General features: G+C 40.0%; 1 protein-coding gene across 3 annotated transcripts in view; it reads right to left on the reverse strand.

Moving 5' to 3' along the window:
- Positions 1-18,963, reverse strand: part of LOC140730452 (putative deoxyribonuclease TATDN3) — an 81,179-nt gene that overhangs the window by 22,833 nt on the left and 39,383 nt on the right. For all 3 annotated transcript variants that reach the window (XM_073050872.1, XM_073050871.1, XM_073050870.1), the window contains exons 5-6: positions 17,012-17,074; positions 12,431-12,540 (exon numbers count right to left, since the gene is read on the reverse strand). In XM_073050872.1, coding sequence (XP_072906973.1) covers positions 12,431-12,540; positions 17,012-17,074 — 173 coding nt within the window. The remainder of the gene's footprint in view (positions 1-12,430; positions 12,541-17,011; positions 17,075-18,963) is intronic.

The following is an 18,963-nucleotide window of genomic DNA, read 5'->3' on the forward strand; positions in this document are numbered from 1 at the left end:
AAATATAGCTGACTCCTCAGAGTTCAAAGAAAATTTATTATCAAATTTATGCTCAGTATCTAGGGGTCCCCAACTTTTTTTGCACCGCTGACCGATCTAATATTGACAATATTCTTGCAGACTGGCCGATCGGGGCGGGGGGGTGGGATTGTTAATCACGACTTGAATATAGGTGAAACTATAAGTCACTTATAAGTGGCTAATTAATACACTCAATTTTGTTTCTAAAAGGGTTTATCTAATAAATTTAATATTAAACACACAGCGCATATTTTCCTCGCATGAATATAGTGGTAAGTCTTATAAGTCAATAGCATCATAAAATTTTAAGTAACGTTTGGATATTAAACACACAGCACATGTTTTCCTCATACGAACATATAAAATCATTGCAACACACCAATATCGGTGAATCAGTGCGAGCCCTGGACTTGCTTCCCTACAACAAGACGGTCCCATCGACGGGTGATAGGAGACAGCGATACTCAAAGGGGGTTCCTTATGTCCAGTCTATTCTGCAATTTAGTTTTCATTGCATTCATTGCAGAAAAGCCCGCTTCACAGAAATATGATGTTGGAAATGGAAGCAACATTTTCAGTGCTTTCGTGGCTATCTCAGGATATTCAGCCTTGACTTTGATCCAGAATGCCGGTAGAGATGTTATGTCAAACAAACTTTTCAGCCCACTGTCATTAGCAAGCTCGAGGAGTTGATCTTCTTCCCACGCTGACATGGATGATTCACTGGGGACATTCACAAATGGGTCACGGACCCATTCCTTTGCACATCTTGGGTCATTTGTGGTTGGGAAGTAACACTCGAATTCTGTTGACAGTGAAGTTCGGTGATGGCACACCAGCTGTGAGAAGGACGGTGCAGCCTCAGTCTCTCCCAAAATCCCAGCTAATGTTGGGAACAGATCAAATATGCCCCTGTCCACTCGCCGTCCCCACAGTTCCAGTTTGGCCTTGAAAGCAGACACTTTATCTGCCAAGCAACACACACAAAATGCTGGTGGAACGCAGCAGGTCAGGCAGCATCTATAAGGAAAAGCACTGTCGACTATCGGGTCAAGATCCTACGTCAGGACGTCGACAGTGCTTCTCCCTATAGATGCTGCCTGGCCTGCTGCATTCCACCAGCATTTTGTGTGTGTTGCTTGAATTTCCAGCATCTGCAGATTTCCTCGTGTTTACTTTATCTGCCAACTTGAAGACAATTGTCATTCTCCCCTGAAGTGATAAATTGAGTTCATTGAGCAGGTTGAAGATGTCACACATCTAGATAAGCGAGTTTTGCTATCCACTCCTCATCACTGAAGTGTGCTGCCAGTGGTGATTTTTTTCCCGAAAGAAATCTCTGTAGCTGCTCTCTTAACTCAAAAACCCTGGCCAGGGCTCTCCCCCTTGATAGCCACCTGACTTCAGTGTGAAAGAGAAGGCGTTTGTGCTCTGCATCCATTTCCTCGCAAAGCTGCTCAAACAGACGTGCGTTAAGGGCTTTTGCTTTGATGTGATTGATAACTTCAACAACGTCACTCAATACGCTGTTAAGATCAGGTGATATTTTTCGGCTAGCCAGCATTTCCCTGGGTATGACACAGTGTGTAGACTGGCATTCAGGAGCAATCTCTTTGACTCGGGTAGTGAAACCAGACAGCCGTCCAGTCATAGCTGCAGCCCCATCTGTGCATATTCCAACACAGAATGACCAGTCCAGTTTGCCTGACATGTAGTCATTCAAAGACTTGAATAGTTCTGCCCCAGTTGTGTTAGTTGGCAGCGGCAGTGCACACAACATATCCTCGTGCACATTATCTTGAAATATATATCACACATAAACCAGCAGTGTTGCCTTGTTGTCAACATCGGTAGACTCGTCAACCTGGATAGCATACCATGGTGACTCATTAAGCTGTTCCAACAGCTGTGCTTCGATGTCCTCCGCTATGTCATCGATTCTCCTTGAAACTGTGGTAGCTGAAAGAGAAACCTGTGCCATCTTGTTAGCTGCAGCTTCTCCCAACAGTTCACGGCACATGTCCTTGGCAGCAGGCAGAATCAATTCTTCACCAACAGTGAAAGTCTTCTTAGCCTTAGCAACACGGCTAGCCACTAAGTACGACGCTCTCAGAGCAGCAGCATTTGTGGAGGTGGTGGCTCCCAGCACTTGCTTCTGTCCCGCTTGCTCACATTCTTTCCGCTCAAAAAACTCAACGGGTTTGTCTTTAAGTGCAGGGTGCTTGGACTCAAGGTGCCGAAGCAGTTTTGAGGGTTTCATTGCCTCATTAGACAGCTTGTCTCCACATATCACACACAGAGGGCTTGGAGCGTGTGAGTCAGCAGTCACAATAAAGCCATATTTTATGTACGACTCGTATTTTCAGTTGAAGGAAGCTTTCTTTTTTTTTGCAGTCTCGGCCTCAGCTGTCTCTACGTTATCATCATTGTTAGGCCTTTTATGTCCCCTACCACCTCTTCCAAAGAAACTCTCAAGCGACATTTGTTTTTTACTCATACCGACTGATGACCTTGCATGCGTTCAAGTTCAACAATGGGTGTAACAGGGAATGAGGAAAGGTGCAGCTGACTCATATCGTTTCATATTGCAAAATCACTCCTTGTGGCCTGGTAGCACATGCTTTGCGTTCCGGTACCAGTCAGCAGCCCAGTGGTTGGGGACCACTGCTATATACAACCTTGAGATTCACTGTCTTGCAAACATACAGTACTCAATAAATCCATAGAATAATAACCATAACAGAATCAATGAAAGACCACATCAACTTTGATACTCAACCAATGTGCAAAAAACAACAAACTGTGCAAATACAAAAAGAAAGAAATAATAATAATAAATAAATAAGCAATAAATATCAAGAGCATGAGATGAAGAGTCCTGAAAAGTGACTCCATAGATTGTAGGAACATTTCAATGATGGAGCAAGTGAAGTTATCCTCTTTGGTCCAAGAGCCTGATGGCTGAGGGGTAATAACTCTTCCTGAACCTGGTGGTGTGAGTCCTGATGCTCCTGTGCCACCTTCCTGGTGGCAGAGTGAGAAGAGAGCATGTTCTCGGTAGTGGCGTTGGGGGAGGGGAGGGGGAGGGTCCCAGATGATGGATACAGCTTTCCTACGACAGCGTTTCATGTAGATGTGCCCAATGGTGGGAAGGCTTTGCCTGTAATGAACTGGGCTGTATCTACAACATTTTGTAGGATTTTCCATTCAACAGCATTGTTATTTCCATACTAGGCTATTATCAGGCCAGTCAATATACTCTCCACTACACACCTACAGAAGTTTGTCAAAGTTTTAGATATAGAAACATAGAAAACCTACAGCACAATACAGGCCCTTCGAACGACAAAGCTGCGCCTCATATGTCCTTACCTTAGAACTACCTAGACTTACCCATAGCCCTCTATTTTTCTAAGCTCCATGTAGCCATCCACGAGACTCTTAAAAGATCCTATCGTTTCCACCTCCACCACCGCCGCCGGCAGCCTATTCCATGCACTAACCACTCTCTGACATCTCCTCTGCACCTACTTCTAAGCACCTTAAAACTGTGCCCTCTCTAACTAGCTATTTCAGCCCTGAGAAAAAGCTTCTGACTATCCACACAATCAATGCCTCTCATTACCTTGTACACCTCTATCAGGTCACCTCTCATCCTCCGTTACTCCAAGGAGAAAAGGCCAAGTTCACTCAACATATTCTCATACGGCATGCTCTCCAATCCAGGCAATATCCTTGTAAATCTCCTCTACACCCTTTCTATGGTTTCCACGTCCTTCCTGGAGTGAGGCAACCAGAATTGAGCACAGTACTCCAAGTGGAGTCTGACCAGCATCCTGTATAGCTGCAATATTATCTCTCGGCTCTTAAACTCAATCCCACAATTGATGAAGGCCAATGCACAGTATCCCTTCTTAACCACACAGTCAACCTGCGCAGCAGCTTTGAGTGTCCTATGGACTCATACCCCAAGATTCCTCTGATCCTCCATACTGCCAAGAGTCTTGGACAATGTCTCCCATCTACTCCATAATGTACAGGAGTACATTCAGCCAGATACGCATTCCACCGAGATGCAACACTGAGCGTCATAGGAAATCATTCCTGCCTGTGGCCATCAAACTTTACAACTCCTCCCTCGGAGTGTCAGACACCCTCAGCCAATAGGCTGATTCTGGACTAATTTCCACTTGGGATAATTTACTTAATATTATTTAATTATTTATGGTTTTTATATTGCTATATTTCTACACTATTCTTGGTTGGTGCGACTGTAACGAAACCCAATTATCCTCAGGATCAATAAAGTATGTCTGTCTGTCTGTTTTGCCATTAATGCTATATTCTGCCATCATATTTGACCTACCAAAATGAACCACCTCATATTTATCTGGGTTGAACTCCATCTACCACTTCTCAGCCCAGTTTTGTGTCCTATCAATGTCCCACTGTAACTTCTGACAGCCCTCCACATTATCCACAACACCCCCAACTTTGTCTCATCAGCAAATTTACTAACCCATCCCTCCACTTCCTCATCCAGGTCATTTATTAAAATCACAATGAGTAGGGGTTCCAGAACAGATTCCTGAGGCACACCACTGGTCACCAGCCTCCATGCAGAATATGACCCGCCTACAACCACTCTTTGTCTTCTGTGGGCAATCCAGTTCTGGATCCACAAAGCAATGTCCCCTTGGATCCCATGCCACCTTATTTTCTCAATAAGCTTTACATGGGCTTCCTTATTAAATGCCTTGCCAAGATCCACATACACTACATCTATGGCTCTACCTTCATCAATGGGTTTAGTCTCATGCTCAAAAAATTCAATCAGGCTCATAAGGCACAATCTGCCTTTGACAAAGCCATGTTGACTATTCCTAATCATATTATGCCTCTCCAACTGTTCATAAATCCTGTCTCTCAGGATCTTCTCCATCAACCTACCAACCACTGAAGTAAGACTCACTGGTTTATAATTTCCTGGGCTAACCCTACTCCCTGTCTTGAATAAGGGAACAACATCTGCAACCCTCCAATCCTCCGGAACCTCTCCCATTCTCATTGATGATGCAAAGATCATTGCCAGAAGCTCAGAAATATCCTTCCTCGCTTTCCACAGTAGCCTGGGGTACATCCCATCTGGTCCCAGTGACTTATCCAACCTGATGCTTTCTAAAAGCTCCAGCACATCCTCTTCCTTAACATCTACATGCTCAAACTTTTCAGTCTGCTGGAAATCATCCTCACCATCGACAAGATCCTTTTCTGTAGTGAGTACTGAAGTAAAGTGTTTATTAAGTACCTCTGCTATTTCCTCCAGTTCCATACACACTTTTTCACTGTCACACTTGATTGGTCCTATTCTCTCATGTCTTATCCTCTTGCTCTTCACATACTTGTAGAATGCCTTGGGGTTTTCCTTAATCCTGTCCGCCATGGCCCCTTCTGGCTCTCCTAATTTGACTCTTAAGCTCCTTCCTGCTAGCCTTATAACCTTCTAGATCTCTATCATTACCTAGTTTTTTGAACCTTTTGTAAGCTTTTCTTTACTTCTTGACTAGATTTACAACAGCCTTTGTACACCACGTTTTCTGTACCCTACTATAACTTCCTTGTCTCATTGGAATGTACCGATGCAGAAATATCCCCTGAACGTTTGCCATATTTCTGCCATACATTTCCCAGAAAACATCTGTTCCCAATTTATGTTTCCAAGTTCCTGCCTGATAGCTTCATATATCCCTTTCTCCAATTAAACATTTCTCTAGCTTGTCTATTCCTATCCCTCTCCAATGCTATTGTAAAGGAGATAGAATTATGATCACTATCTCCAAAATGCTCTCCCACTGAATGATCTGAAACCTGACCAGGTTCATTTCCCAATACCAAAACAAGTACAGCCTCTCCTCTTATAGGCGTATCTACATATTGTGTCAAGAAACCTTCCAGAGCACACCTAACAAACTTTACCCCATCTAAACCCCTCACTCTAGGGAGATGCCAATCAATATTTGGGAAATTAAAATCTCCCAATACGACAACTCTGTTATTATTACACCTTTCCAGAATCTGTCTCCCTATCTGCTCTTCAATGTCTCTGTTACTATTGGGTGGTCTATAAAAAACGCCCAGTAGAGTTATTGATCCCTTCCTATTCCTAACTTCCACCCACAGAGACTCCGTAGACAACCCCTCCATGACTTCCTCCTTTTCTGCCGCTGTGACACTATCTCTGATCAACAGTGCCTGGCACTTGAAGTAGCCATTCCTGCAATGGCCACAACAGCATAGCTCTGAGTGCACATCTGCTTTATTCATAATACCCCTCGCATTAAAATAGACACATCCCAAACCATCAGTCTCAGTGTGGCCCTTCTCTATCACCTGCCTATCCTCCCTTTCGCACTGTCTCCAAGCTTTCGCCATTTGTGAGCCAACCTCCCTTTTCTCCATCACTTCAGTTCCCACCCCCCAGCAATTCTAGTTTAAATTCTCCCTAATAGCATTTGCTAACCTCCCCGCCAGGATATTGGTCCCCATCAGATTCAAGTGCAACCCGTCCTTTTTGTACAGGTCACACCTGCCCCAGAAGGAGTCCCAATGATCCAGAAATCTGAATCCCTGCCCGCTGTTCCAATCCCTCAGTCATGCATTTATCCTCCTTATTCTATTCCTATACTCACTGTCACATGGCACAGGCAGTAATCCGAGATTACTACCTTTGAGGTCCTGCTTCTCAACTTCCTTCCTAACTCCCTGTAGTCTCCTTTCAGGACCTCCTCCCTTTTCCTAACAATGTCGTTGGTACCAATATGTACCATGACCTCTGGCTCTTCTACTTCCCACTTCAAGATATTATGGACGCGATCAGAAACATCCTGGACCCTGGCACCTGGGAGGCAATCTACCATCCACGTTTCTTTCTTGCGTCCACAGAATCACCTGTCTGACCCCCTAACTATAGAGTCCCCTATCACTGCTGCCATCCTCTTTCTTTCCTTACCCTTCTGAGCCAAAGGGCCAGACTCTGTGCCAGAGGCGCGACCACTGTTGCTACCCCCAGGTAGGCCGTCTCCCCCAACAGTACTCAAGCAGGAGTACTTATTGTTAAGGGGGACAGCCATTGGGGCACTCTCCAGCACCTGCTTCTATCCTGATTGTTACCCTCTTATCTGTCTCTCTAGACTAGCTGCCTATAGCTCCTCTCTATCACCTCTTCACTCTCACTGACCAGACGATATCATGCTGAATCTTCACAAACTCCTAAGAAAGTAGAGGCACTGTCTTACTTTCTTCATCATTGCACTTCTGTACTGGGCAGAGGCCAAGTCCTCCTAAAAGGAAAATTATATAAAAACAAACAGATGCCTGAAATCTCTAAAAAACAGAAAATGCTGGAAACAATCAACACCATCTGAATAAGGAGAAACAGAATTGAGGAAATGGGTTCTAGTAGCACTGAAACTAAGACTGTTGCACGTAACTGACTTATCACTGACCTGTGATGTTAACTCCTTTTCTCTCCCCACTTATGTTGTATGACCTTTTGAGAGCTTCCAACATTTTCTGTTGCTAATACAGCTAATAAAATTACTTAAATTGCTGTTTCTTAAAAAATAAATAATTCTTAAATGGAAACATTATGACTGTACGTTTAGTGCTTAAAAGGTCATATTTTTTAAGCAGGAACACAATTGCATTTTTGATTTATTTCCATCCTCACTTGTGGATCTGCTGAAAGATCGGAGAATCCAAATGCACATGCATGAAAACACGCAGATGAAAATAATTTTATGAACCTCAGTAATGAATGTCTTAAAATTCTCCATAAAACATTGAGAAATCAGCATCTAATTAATAAGAACTCCAAATTGAGACATTTCATTATCATTACATCTCTATATAGAAACATGATGTCTGAAAATTCCTTCTCTTCATGGTGATGTAATTTTATGTCTATAATTATACATTCTGTACCTATCATTTTATTAGATATCAAAGGACCATGCATGTTCTGCCTTCAGGAAGGTCTAACCATGGTCTTCTCCTTAAGGACAATTTGGCAACATTCCACACATGCATCACTATATTCAAATAGTCTGCCACTAAAATGGAAAATAGAAGTACTGTACTTTCATTATGAGGTATGATTCAGCACAATGTAAGTGAATCAACTTTCAAAGGAAAATACGTACAAGATATATTAAAATACACTGCAAGGGCTTGAGCAATTTTCAAGCAAATTTAATTAGTGGGCAACTCAGTCTCACTCTGAAATTCTCTCAAAACGTGGATGGTAGTGGAATTCAATTCTGCACCTCATGTTATAGAGAAAATTTCATTTACACTGTATGTTGAAGACATTAACATCACTGTTTATGGGGGCAATGCAAAAAGGAACTTTGGAACCAGAGGAGTTTGCTTTCGCCATTCAGTCCTACAATGGCTGCTCCATACCCACTTCATTCACGGTACTTAATAAACAGCCTATGCTCTTAATCTTGAAAGTTTCAATTGACCTGTAACTACAGACTTCTTTCAGGCTCCAGATTTCAGTCTGAAGAACTAATTCTTCACTTTACTCCTAAATGACATGGCTCTTGTCTTAATATTATTTGCCTTGTTCCAAATCTGGTTGCTCACCACCAGAGGAAATTTTTCTTTATCCACCCTATAACATTCATTAATTATTTATGAATGGATCGCCACACAATTTTTGACATTGAACCTCCACTTGTTATCAACCTTTTTTAGTTCTAGTGCTAATTTTGGAGAATCCATGTCTCAATCCATCTGAGGCCAATAGATCCTTTTTGAATGGGAGATTAGAAATGCACGAACACAAATGGTGTCATAGTGGGGAGAGCTCTGTGTGTGTGGGTTGGGGGGTGTTGGTTGTTGGGAAGGATGAGGGGAGTCGTGATGTTCCAGTGCCAGTGGTGCACTTACCCTTCCTGCAAGTGCTTGTGTGTAATTTGATTTGAAATTGAGATTGAATGCCTAACTGGTGTACATTAACATGAGAAATTTCACATCCATTGAAATTAATCAACATTAAGCTACATTATACTCCCATTAAATCCAACCAATTTAATGGGAGCATGCGAAGAGAAAGCATTTCAGGATGTATATTGTACACATTTATCTGACATTAAATGTACCTTTGAAACTATGGCTGGAAGTCAATGTACAATCTCTCAATCATTGCTGAAAGGAATATCTGCACATAATCAGACAGGAACAGATCAAACCACAATATTCAACTACAGCCAAAGCTATTACAGCTCAGGGTGTTCTGATATTCGGAGTTAAATTCTGGTGCTGCTCTGTAAGTCTCCTCCACGTGGAATATGTGGGTTTGATCTGAGCCCTTTGGTTTCTACCCCACGGTCCAAAGATAGGTTAACTGGTCATTGTAAATTATCCTGTGATTAGGTTAGGGCTAATCATATTTGTTGGGGGATGATGGGGCAATGTGGCTCACAGGGCAGAAGGGCCTAATCCACACTGTATTGCAAAATACGTAAATAACTTAGTGTCAACAAGATGGTTGCAGTGATGTTTCAAGCTGATTCGTAGGGTTGGAGATAGGCAGCCATCATCAGCCTAATTGAGGAACAGCCTTTCAGTCTACACTTGTAGGCACAGATTCATTGTAAGGTAATCTGTCACATGAAGTTCGAAGTCTGTATGGTGGTAAGATCTTGCACCATTTGATCACTGTCTATCACTGTTTGTGGTGGAAACAAAAGGGTGTGGTCACTTCTGAGGTTCATCGGAAGCTCTGAGTTCACATGTGTAGCCAGAAATGGTAACATCAGTGCAATTTATCATCTCTCAAGTCTTAAAGAAGGTAACAAACTTGGCAAATCCTTTTGTCCTAATGACACATGTTCTCTATTCCAGCAGCAGGAGATGAAATCTCCCCTCAATGCACTGAGAAATCCTGATGGCAATTCTGGGCCATAAATTGGAACTTGTGGTACATTCACTCTGTGGCCACTTTATTAGGTACTCCTGTACAGCACCTTTCATTAATGGAAATATCTAATCAGCCAATCATGTGGCAGCAACTCAATGTATAAAAGGATGCAGACATGGTCAAGATGTTAAATTGTTGTTCAGTCCAAACAACAGAATGGGGAAGAAATGTGACCCTAAATGATTTTGATGGTGGTATGATTGTTGGTGTCAGATAGAGTGGTTTGAGTATCTCAGAAACTGATCTCCTGAGACTTTCACATATAACCGTCTCCAAAGTTAACAGAGAGTGGTACAAAAAACAATAAACATCCAGTGAGCAGCAGTTCTGTGGGTGAAAATGCCTTGTTAATGAGAGAGGTCAGAGGAGAAAGGCCAGATTGGTTCAAGCTGACAGCAAGGCAATAGTAATTCATATAACCACACATTACAACAATGGTGTGCAGAAGAGCATCCCTGAATATACAACACATTGAACCTTGAAGTGGATGGGTGAAAGTAACAGAAGACCTTGAACATTCACTCTGTTTTGAATCAAAGGTTCTAGTAATAGCTAATAGATTAATAGATGGACAAGTGTGCTTTATAGCCATCCGTTAGTCTCATGAGACCATGGATTTGCGCCTTGGAAAGTTTTCATAGGGTTGTATGGGAGACCAGCAATTGCCAAAGCTGCAAGCCTTCCCCTCTCCACGCCACCGATGTTGTCCAAGGGAAGGGCACTAGGACCCACGCAGCTTGGGTGTCGACGCAGAGCAATGTGTTGTTAAATGTCTCGCTCAAGGACACAACATGTGCCTCATCCTGAGGCTCGAACCAGTGACCTTCAGATCACTAGACCAATGCTTTATCCACTAGGCCACGCGCCAACACAAGTGTGCTTAGAGACATTAAAAAATACCCCATCTATTATATCCAGTGCTCCCAATGCAGACTCCTCTACATCGGTGAGACCCGACTTAAATTAGGGAAATTAGAATTAGAGTCGAGCACCTCTACTCCCTCTGCCAAAAACAGTATTTCCCGGGCAAACCATTTAAATTCCTATCCCCATTCCTGTTGCAACATGTCAGTTCATGACCTCCTCTTTTGCTGTGATGAGGCCACTCTCAGAGTGGAGGAGCAACACCTCATATTCCATCTAGGTAGCCTCCAACCCAATAGAATAAAAACTGATTTCCTATTCCAGTAATTTTATCCCCTCCCTTTTCCTCTTCCTCTATTCCCCACTCTGGCATTTTACCTCTTCTCCTCACCTGCCTATCGATTCCCCCGGTGCCTCTCTTTCTTCCCTTTCCCCCCCAAGGCCCATTCTCCTCCCCATCAGAATCCTTCTTCTCCAACTTTTCACCTTTCCCACGCACCTGGCTTCTCCAATTATCTAGCTTGTCCTTCCTCTCCTCCCCCACGTTTTATTCTGCTGTCTTCCCCCTTCCTTCCCATTCCTGAAAAAGGGTCTTGGCCTGAAACATGAACACTTTATTCATTTCCATAGATGCTGCCTGACCTGCTGAATTCCTCCAGAATTTTGTGTGCATTGCTCTGCATTTTCCTTAACCACTTCTTGAATCATTTTGAGGTTGCTTTATACAGGGAGCAAGATAAAACCACTAAAGAAAATTGAGGATTTACAGTGGTGAAATGAGGTTCCACCTGGTCTGTGGAACATCTACTTTGGCAATATCACTTTGAAATAAATATCTGGGAGCCAATTTGACTTTCAGTAATACAGTAATTTTGTCTTTGGGGATACTGAAACCAGACCAGTCCACAATACACCTTACTAATATGCCAAAATAAAAATTAATCTTCTAGACTGAAACAATTGCATTGACTGACAATCATGACAATGACTGGTCCTTTGGCACCAATCGTCTGGTGAATAGATTACACTAGCAATAGTTCTTCAGTATAAGGTCTTCAGACAACGAAATGTAAAATTGTCACCTATTCATCAACACTTGGTATTATAAACAATGAGTCAAGTAGGTATCAAGGAAGATTAGCCAATGAAAGTGAAAAGTGAATTTAAATCACATACTGTTAATTTCCATGGCAATGCAAATAGTTACTGTACTTAAAAATGGACAGGGATTGAGAAATATTAACTTTAAAACATAGCATGGAAGAAACTACGGTAATCTTACATAGCCTAAGGCATCAGAATAAATCTCAAAACTGCATTTCTGAACAACAAAGTTACAGCATAGTAAAGCAACCTGCATGATATTATGAAACCTCCCAAAAACCAAAGAAGACATTAGAAGGGAGAAACACAGATAACATTTTAGACTAATGATTTATTTGATAAAAGGTCATCAGCTTGAAACATGAACTCTTTCTTTTTCCACTGTTGTTACATGACTTCATTCAATTTCTCCTTAAAATCCTTGCTGTTTCATAAGAAAGAGCTTTTACTTACAAAGGTAAGTCCAACTTCTTTGCAATTTCAATTTGTTCAATGAAGACCTTTCTTTGTTCATTCTTCTGTACCTCAGTGCTGGCAAAACGGGGGGTGAAATCCAATCCAACCTGGAATTAAATCAGAAGCATAGATGAGAGGATTTTTATGTATATAATCACTTCATCAAACATGACATAGAATTTCAAATAAAAATGATCAAAAATATTATTTCCAGTCCATTACATCTATAGAATCTCTCTTTTAGTGTCAACTGTTGATCAGTTAGTAGTATTCTTTTCTCTGTGTCAGAAGCTCTGGGTTCAAGTTCTGTTGCAATAAATTGAGCACATAAATACTGGCTCCTTCAGTTTCTCCAAGGGAGAACTGCATCTTTAAGTACGATAATAAATAGTTATGGCTAAGTTCTTCCATCATTTTTTGGTGTTGTTTCAGATTCCAACATTTGCTATTTTACTAGTTTTACATTGAACAGTTTGCTTTCTCAGATGACATAAAAGATTCAAAGAAGAGCAGTGGTTAATTTCAGTCTAGGCCAATAATATGGACCCTCATATCAACATCTCACAAAAACAAAAAAAATGCTCTCACATTATGTGTTTGAGGGAGCTGGTATATACTGATGGGTTGCTGCTTTTGTAATCTCAACTACAATTCAATAATATTTTGCTGTCAAGTACTCTATACTGCCATGAAAATTCTAATATTAATCTAAATCTTTCTTGTACTTTCCAGTGAATTTACAGATTTATACATTATAATAGGTAACGTATAATGTACAAATCTGTAAATTCCACTGGAAATGATACATCCTGTGAATATGTATTACTGTACACACAACTGTTTTGCATTTTGTAAGGAAGTGGTTCAACACATTTGTATCTTTAAATGGATCGTGCATCAAGCTTAAATTCTTGCATTAAATTCACAATAGAAATACTGTGTATTTTGACATTGTAGATGAAACCTGGTTATAATGTTACTTTACAGTCCAATATTTCATCTGAAATGAGAGCTGAAAATATCTAATAATTGACCTTGCTCTTTTCCCTGCCTTTGAAACCATGGACTGAAAAAAACTGTTGCACATGTTTAATCTTTATGTCCTGTTTTAAAAGCGGAAATGTATAAACAAATTTCCTTGTGCTCAGACTTTATTTAATTGTCTGATTGATGTTGAAATCAGAACAATCAGAGACTTTATTTGCTGTGAAGAGTGGACGACTCAATTGGCATTGGATTGAATTTGAGTACTACTGATCATAAAACCTAAACTGTCAGCTGTTGTGTTTAGATGTTGGCACAGTTCAACTAACGTCCTATTTAACTACATTTCTTTTGTCAGTTGTAAACTTAAAATTTTCCATTACATGAGTAAACATTACTATCTGTGAGTGTATGACCATAATTATATTTAAATAGCAATACATAATCAGCATGAAAAAAAACAGATAAAACAGATAAACGAGTCCTTAAATCCCCTTTTGTTCAAGAGGCTGATGGTTGAGGGGTAATAACTGTTCTTGAACATGGAGGTGCGAGTCCTGAGGCACTTGAACCTTCTACCTGATGGCAGCAGCAAGAAAAGAGCAAGACCTGAGTGATGAGGATCTTCGATGATGTGTGCTGCTTTGCTACGGCAACATTTCATGTAGATGTGCTCAAAAGCATTTGCAGAATTTTCATTAAAAACACCTTGCTTTGGTTGACAGAGTGATATGAACCATTTAGTGTTCAGTAGGCTGACACAATTTCAATGCTCTATTGCATTGCACTATTGAAAGTTTATGCTTTAACATGCAATATGATTGGATATTATTTTGCGCCACTGAGTAAAACATGGGCATCTGAGAATAAAGAACTATGTTTCACAGGCATAAATCTTAGCTTATTTTCAGTAATTATATCAACTATTAGGAAAGGATGTGAGAATATTTAGCTGAATTATACCAGGTATGACAGGCATCAGTTAAGTGGGAAAAAGTTTTTTTTTCTTCTTAAAGAAGATTAATGGGAGGCTTCAGTTTGAATTCATAGTAGTTTTTTAAAAAAAGAGATATAGCATAGCAACGGGCCCTTCCAGCCCAACAAGCCCATGCCACCGAGTTACACGCCAAATTGATAAGACTATGCAAGGAAATTCTGTCCCTACTGACTGGAGGATCAATAACTAAGGGACGTAGTTTAAAGATCTTCACTCCTGATGAAGGGTTTTGGCCCGAAACGTCGTCACTACCTCCTCCCATAGATGCTGTCTGGCCTGCTGAGTTCTGCCAGCATTTTGTGTTTTTATTTATTTCCAGCATCTGTAGATTCACTCATGTTGTAATTTAAAGATAATTGTTTAAGCTGTTTGCGTTGGTTGGAATGAGCGAAGTGGTGCTGGGTGGGTGGATGCAAGGGGAGAGACAGAATTTTTGTTTACACAGTGTAGTTGGTAAAATATGAACAGACACATACAAATGCTCTCAATATTAGCTTACATCTATGAACAAGAAAAAGCCACAAGGTTATGGGAAAATACTGGAAGAATGAGATTAATTGAGCAGCTGTTTCAAAAGCTGGCACAGATAAGAAAAGCTAAATAACCTCTTCCTATTTTGTACAATTTCTTCAGTTATTTTGCAAAAATAGTCCAGTTATTCTAGTCTTAAGAATATTGCAGGATTGGCATACCTTTTCTTTTGCTTTATTTGGGTTATTCTTTTATTTAATTATTTTCTGCAAAAACAGAAATGGGACAAATGAAGGGTCTATATAGTTTAATGCCAGAAAATGTGTTTCTGGGTTGTCTTGATATGTACAGTTTCTTTTTAACAACAGAAACATTATATTTCAAAGCTTTAGTTACAGCTGGTTTGCCTTGAAAAGCAGACTTTTATGCTCCCCAGTTGTTATTGCAGTATTTTAGGCTACTGATCTGATGTTGGCATAGAAATGTAATGTTGCATTTGGGGCCTCATTAACAAATTGTCCAACGACTTCCTCCTCAACCAATAAAGGAAAATAGCAATGGTAGAAACAGAGGAAAATGTGGAAACAAACAAATTGAATTTATAATGAAAAATTAAGAATGAAAAATAATGATAATGTGGAATGAAAGGAAACAAATTGTCTTTTTTCTCTCTACATCCAATGGTAGATGAAAAAAATTCAAAAAGGGGTAAGCAGAAAAAGACATTACATCAGATTGTGTTTAGGAATCACTATTGATACTGTATATTAGACTTCAACATGTGAATAACTTGTGGTAGGTAAGTGGTGATTTTTCACCACTGAAGTATAGTATTTAATTGCAACCTTCATTACTCAAAAAAGTAAAAGAGCCTGTTAGTATACTATTCATTATTTTTCACTGAAACAGAACAATAACTGGATAATCAAAGGCCATGGTTCTTCTCATTAACTTTCTACTATTCTGAGAATCACATCATATAATGATAATGAAATTATTAACTAATCACAGCAATCAATTGTATTAATTAGTTGATAACAAATCTAGAATAACACCAGGAAATCACCACTGCTGGAGAGGTCTGAGAACCATAAAGTGTCCAAGCATGTTACAGTTTCAGTATGTCATGCTTCATATTACTATACTAACATACTGCTTCCAAATGTTATTTTACAAAGGAAATCAAACACTAGATTTACAGGGATGTAAAAACTGTACAAGATTACATATAATGATTTACTATTTTAAAGAAATAAATGCAAGTTATATTAAAAATAAACAAATTTCAGTAATTTAGATGTACAGTGGATTGAATTTAATTGGCACACACAGGGTCCAGTGCATTTTGGCCCGATTAAGTGGATGTCCCGATTAGCCAAAGTTTCATGGAAATAGTTTAAAAAAGACAAACTACTATTTAAATGACTAACAAATTATTTAACTGAAATACAGAACAATTTAGAACATTACCAATATTACTACAGTACTACAAAACTGTGTATTACTTTCTAAAGTTATCGGAGGAATACATACAGTGTATGCTGCCGTGTTCTTTTGATTGCCTGTAAATGAACAAAATCAGTGTAGACACCTGGTGCAGATGATAGACTGCATGAGCAGTGTCAAAAATCACTGCTTTTTAATTCTACATCAGTCAGCCCAAATAAATAACATAACACAAATCCTTGCAACTGATGCTATTTAAAAACTGTTCGCTCTAAGTACAGTGTAGTGTCTAACAGCCACACAAATGCATGTGACTGATACTTGTTAAAAACTGTTTGGCAAAATTCTCTTGTCCCAATTTAGCGGCATATAGCTTAAATATATAAAGGACAGAATGGCTATTTTCCGTATTAGTTTTTGTTCTTTAATAATTGTCCCAAATAAGTCGCTACCCTATTAACCAAAGGCCCAATTAACCAGAATCCATTGTATTTTCATTTTCATTGGGTAACAGTGCACCACACTGACCACAGCATCAAAATAAGGTACAAGAATCACATTATCAAATATTGCTTTACTAAATATATTCCAGAAGCAGTATGATGATGGGATTTCCACACAACCAACATTTGTACCCTAGAAATAAACCACAATATTTTAAATGCTAAACTGGACATTACCTCTCCAATTGCCAGTAAACATCCCTTATATTTTTCTATTAATGGAAGTGCATCCTCCAAATCCTGGAAGAAAGTAAATAATGATCTTTAATTAAATAAAAGCACGATAAAGTGATGAGTTCAAAGAAATGACCAAAGATCAGATAATAGACTAATTATGATGATGCTAGGCTTCTTCTATTTTGTCCTGAAAGTTAGGATTACATAATTGCGTGTCTCAGTTTTAAACTTACTTTCCAAAGAACTTTGCAGGTACTATGAACTGATAATAACATTGTTAAGACAGGAGGGCATCCACATCTGATTAATAATGCAACAAAAATACTTCTCTTTAACCAATGAGATATTCAAAAATAAACAGAAGAACTAATGGGAGTGTATTATAATGGGTGAATTTAATTGTACACGATATGCAGAAGAAGAAAGGAAAAAATCTGGAGAACTAAGGTAGGAACAAGACACAAAAGAAGAAAATTAAAACTGACTACATTCTCTTAGAGCAAATCATAAGTTAAAGGAATAAAACCTCATGCCTGCTTATTTTCAGGCCAAGAGAGGTTAATTCTGTCATTTACAATTTTCAAATCTGCTGACAGATGTGAAAAATACTCCTGTAAAATTATAACATTTAGTCTTAAATAACTGGCCATTGCCTCTTTCTGTGCATGAAATTATTTTAAAAATAAGGCAAGTCAAGTGAAGTTTATTGTTACTTAACTACATACACGTACAGTTAAAGTCAGAAGTTTTCAGTTTTTCACAATTGCTGATATTTAATCCTAGAAAACATTTCCTGTCTTAGGTCAGTTAGGATCACTATTTTAAGAATGTGAAATGTCAGAATGATTTATTTCAGCTTTTATTTCTTTCATCACTTTCTCAGTGGGTCGGAAGTTTACATACACTTTGTTAGTATTTGGTAGCATTGACATAAATTGTTTAACTTGGGTCAAACGTTTTGGGTAGCCTTCCACAAGCTTCTCACAATAAGTTGCTGGAATTTTGTTCCATTCCTCCCGACAGAACTGGTGTAGCTGAGTCAGGTTTGTAGGCCTCCTTGCTCGCACACACTTTTTCAGTTCTGCCCACAAATTTTCTATTGGATTGAGGTCAGGACTGAAATGGCAAATAAGATGCACCTTTGAAATAAAACTGGGGAAAAAGATAGCGAAGCCTTGAGCAAGAAAGCTGATGTTACAGTTATGGCGCCGTTGCATGCTGCTGGACCTGCACTACCTGATGATCTCAAGCGGCTTCATTTAGTACTTCTTACTGACATGACGCAAGCGGTGCATTCTGCCCTGAAAAGAGAACTTGAAGATGCTTTGTCACCAGTGAATGCTACCATGGAACAAATTACGAGTCGCACGATGAACGCATTTGTGAGGTTGAAGATGGCCTGAATGATTATAGTGACTGACTGGTGAGCACCGAAGCCGCCATTGCAGCGTTGCAGAGCGAAAACGCATTTCTGAAGGGAAAGCTAGATGACCTCAAAAATCGGTCACAGACATCCAATATGAGAGTGGTCGGCATTCCTAAAAATTTGGAAGGTTCGAACCCTGTTAAATTCATGACCGAGTTTTTTGACAAAGTGCTGGGGACAAATTTCTTCCCAAGGCCTCTCGTACTTTCGCGTGCTCACCAAGTCGGGCCTAAACCATCCGGTGTCTCTGAAGCCAAGCAAACGAGACCAAGAACGTTTCCGGTTCTCTTTCACTTCTTTCAAGATAAGCAATGCATCATCAGTAGATGGCAGCAGGAGTTGTATTTCTGCGGGCATCGAGTACTTTTTCATGAAGATCTTAGTGCGGAGCTGGGGAAAAAACAAGCAGTGTTCAAGGAGGTGAAATCCCTGCTTTATGGGAAAGGGGTCAGGTTCGGTCTCCTGTATCCTGGTAGGCCATTTAGAACAGAGGTGCGGAAAAACTTTTTCACCCAGAGAGTGGTGG

Source organism: Hemitrygon akajei, chromosome 7, assembly GCF_048418815.1.
Source record: "Hemitrygon akajei chromosome 7, sHemAka1.3, whole genome shotgun sequence".
NCBI lineage: Eukaryota > Metazoa > Chordata > Chondrichthyes > Myliobatiformes > Dasyatidae > Hemitrygon > Hemitrygon akajei.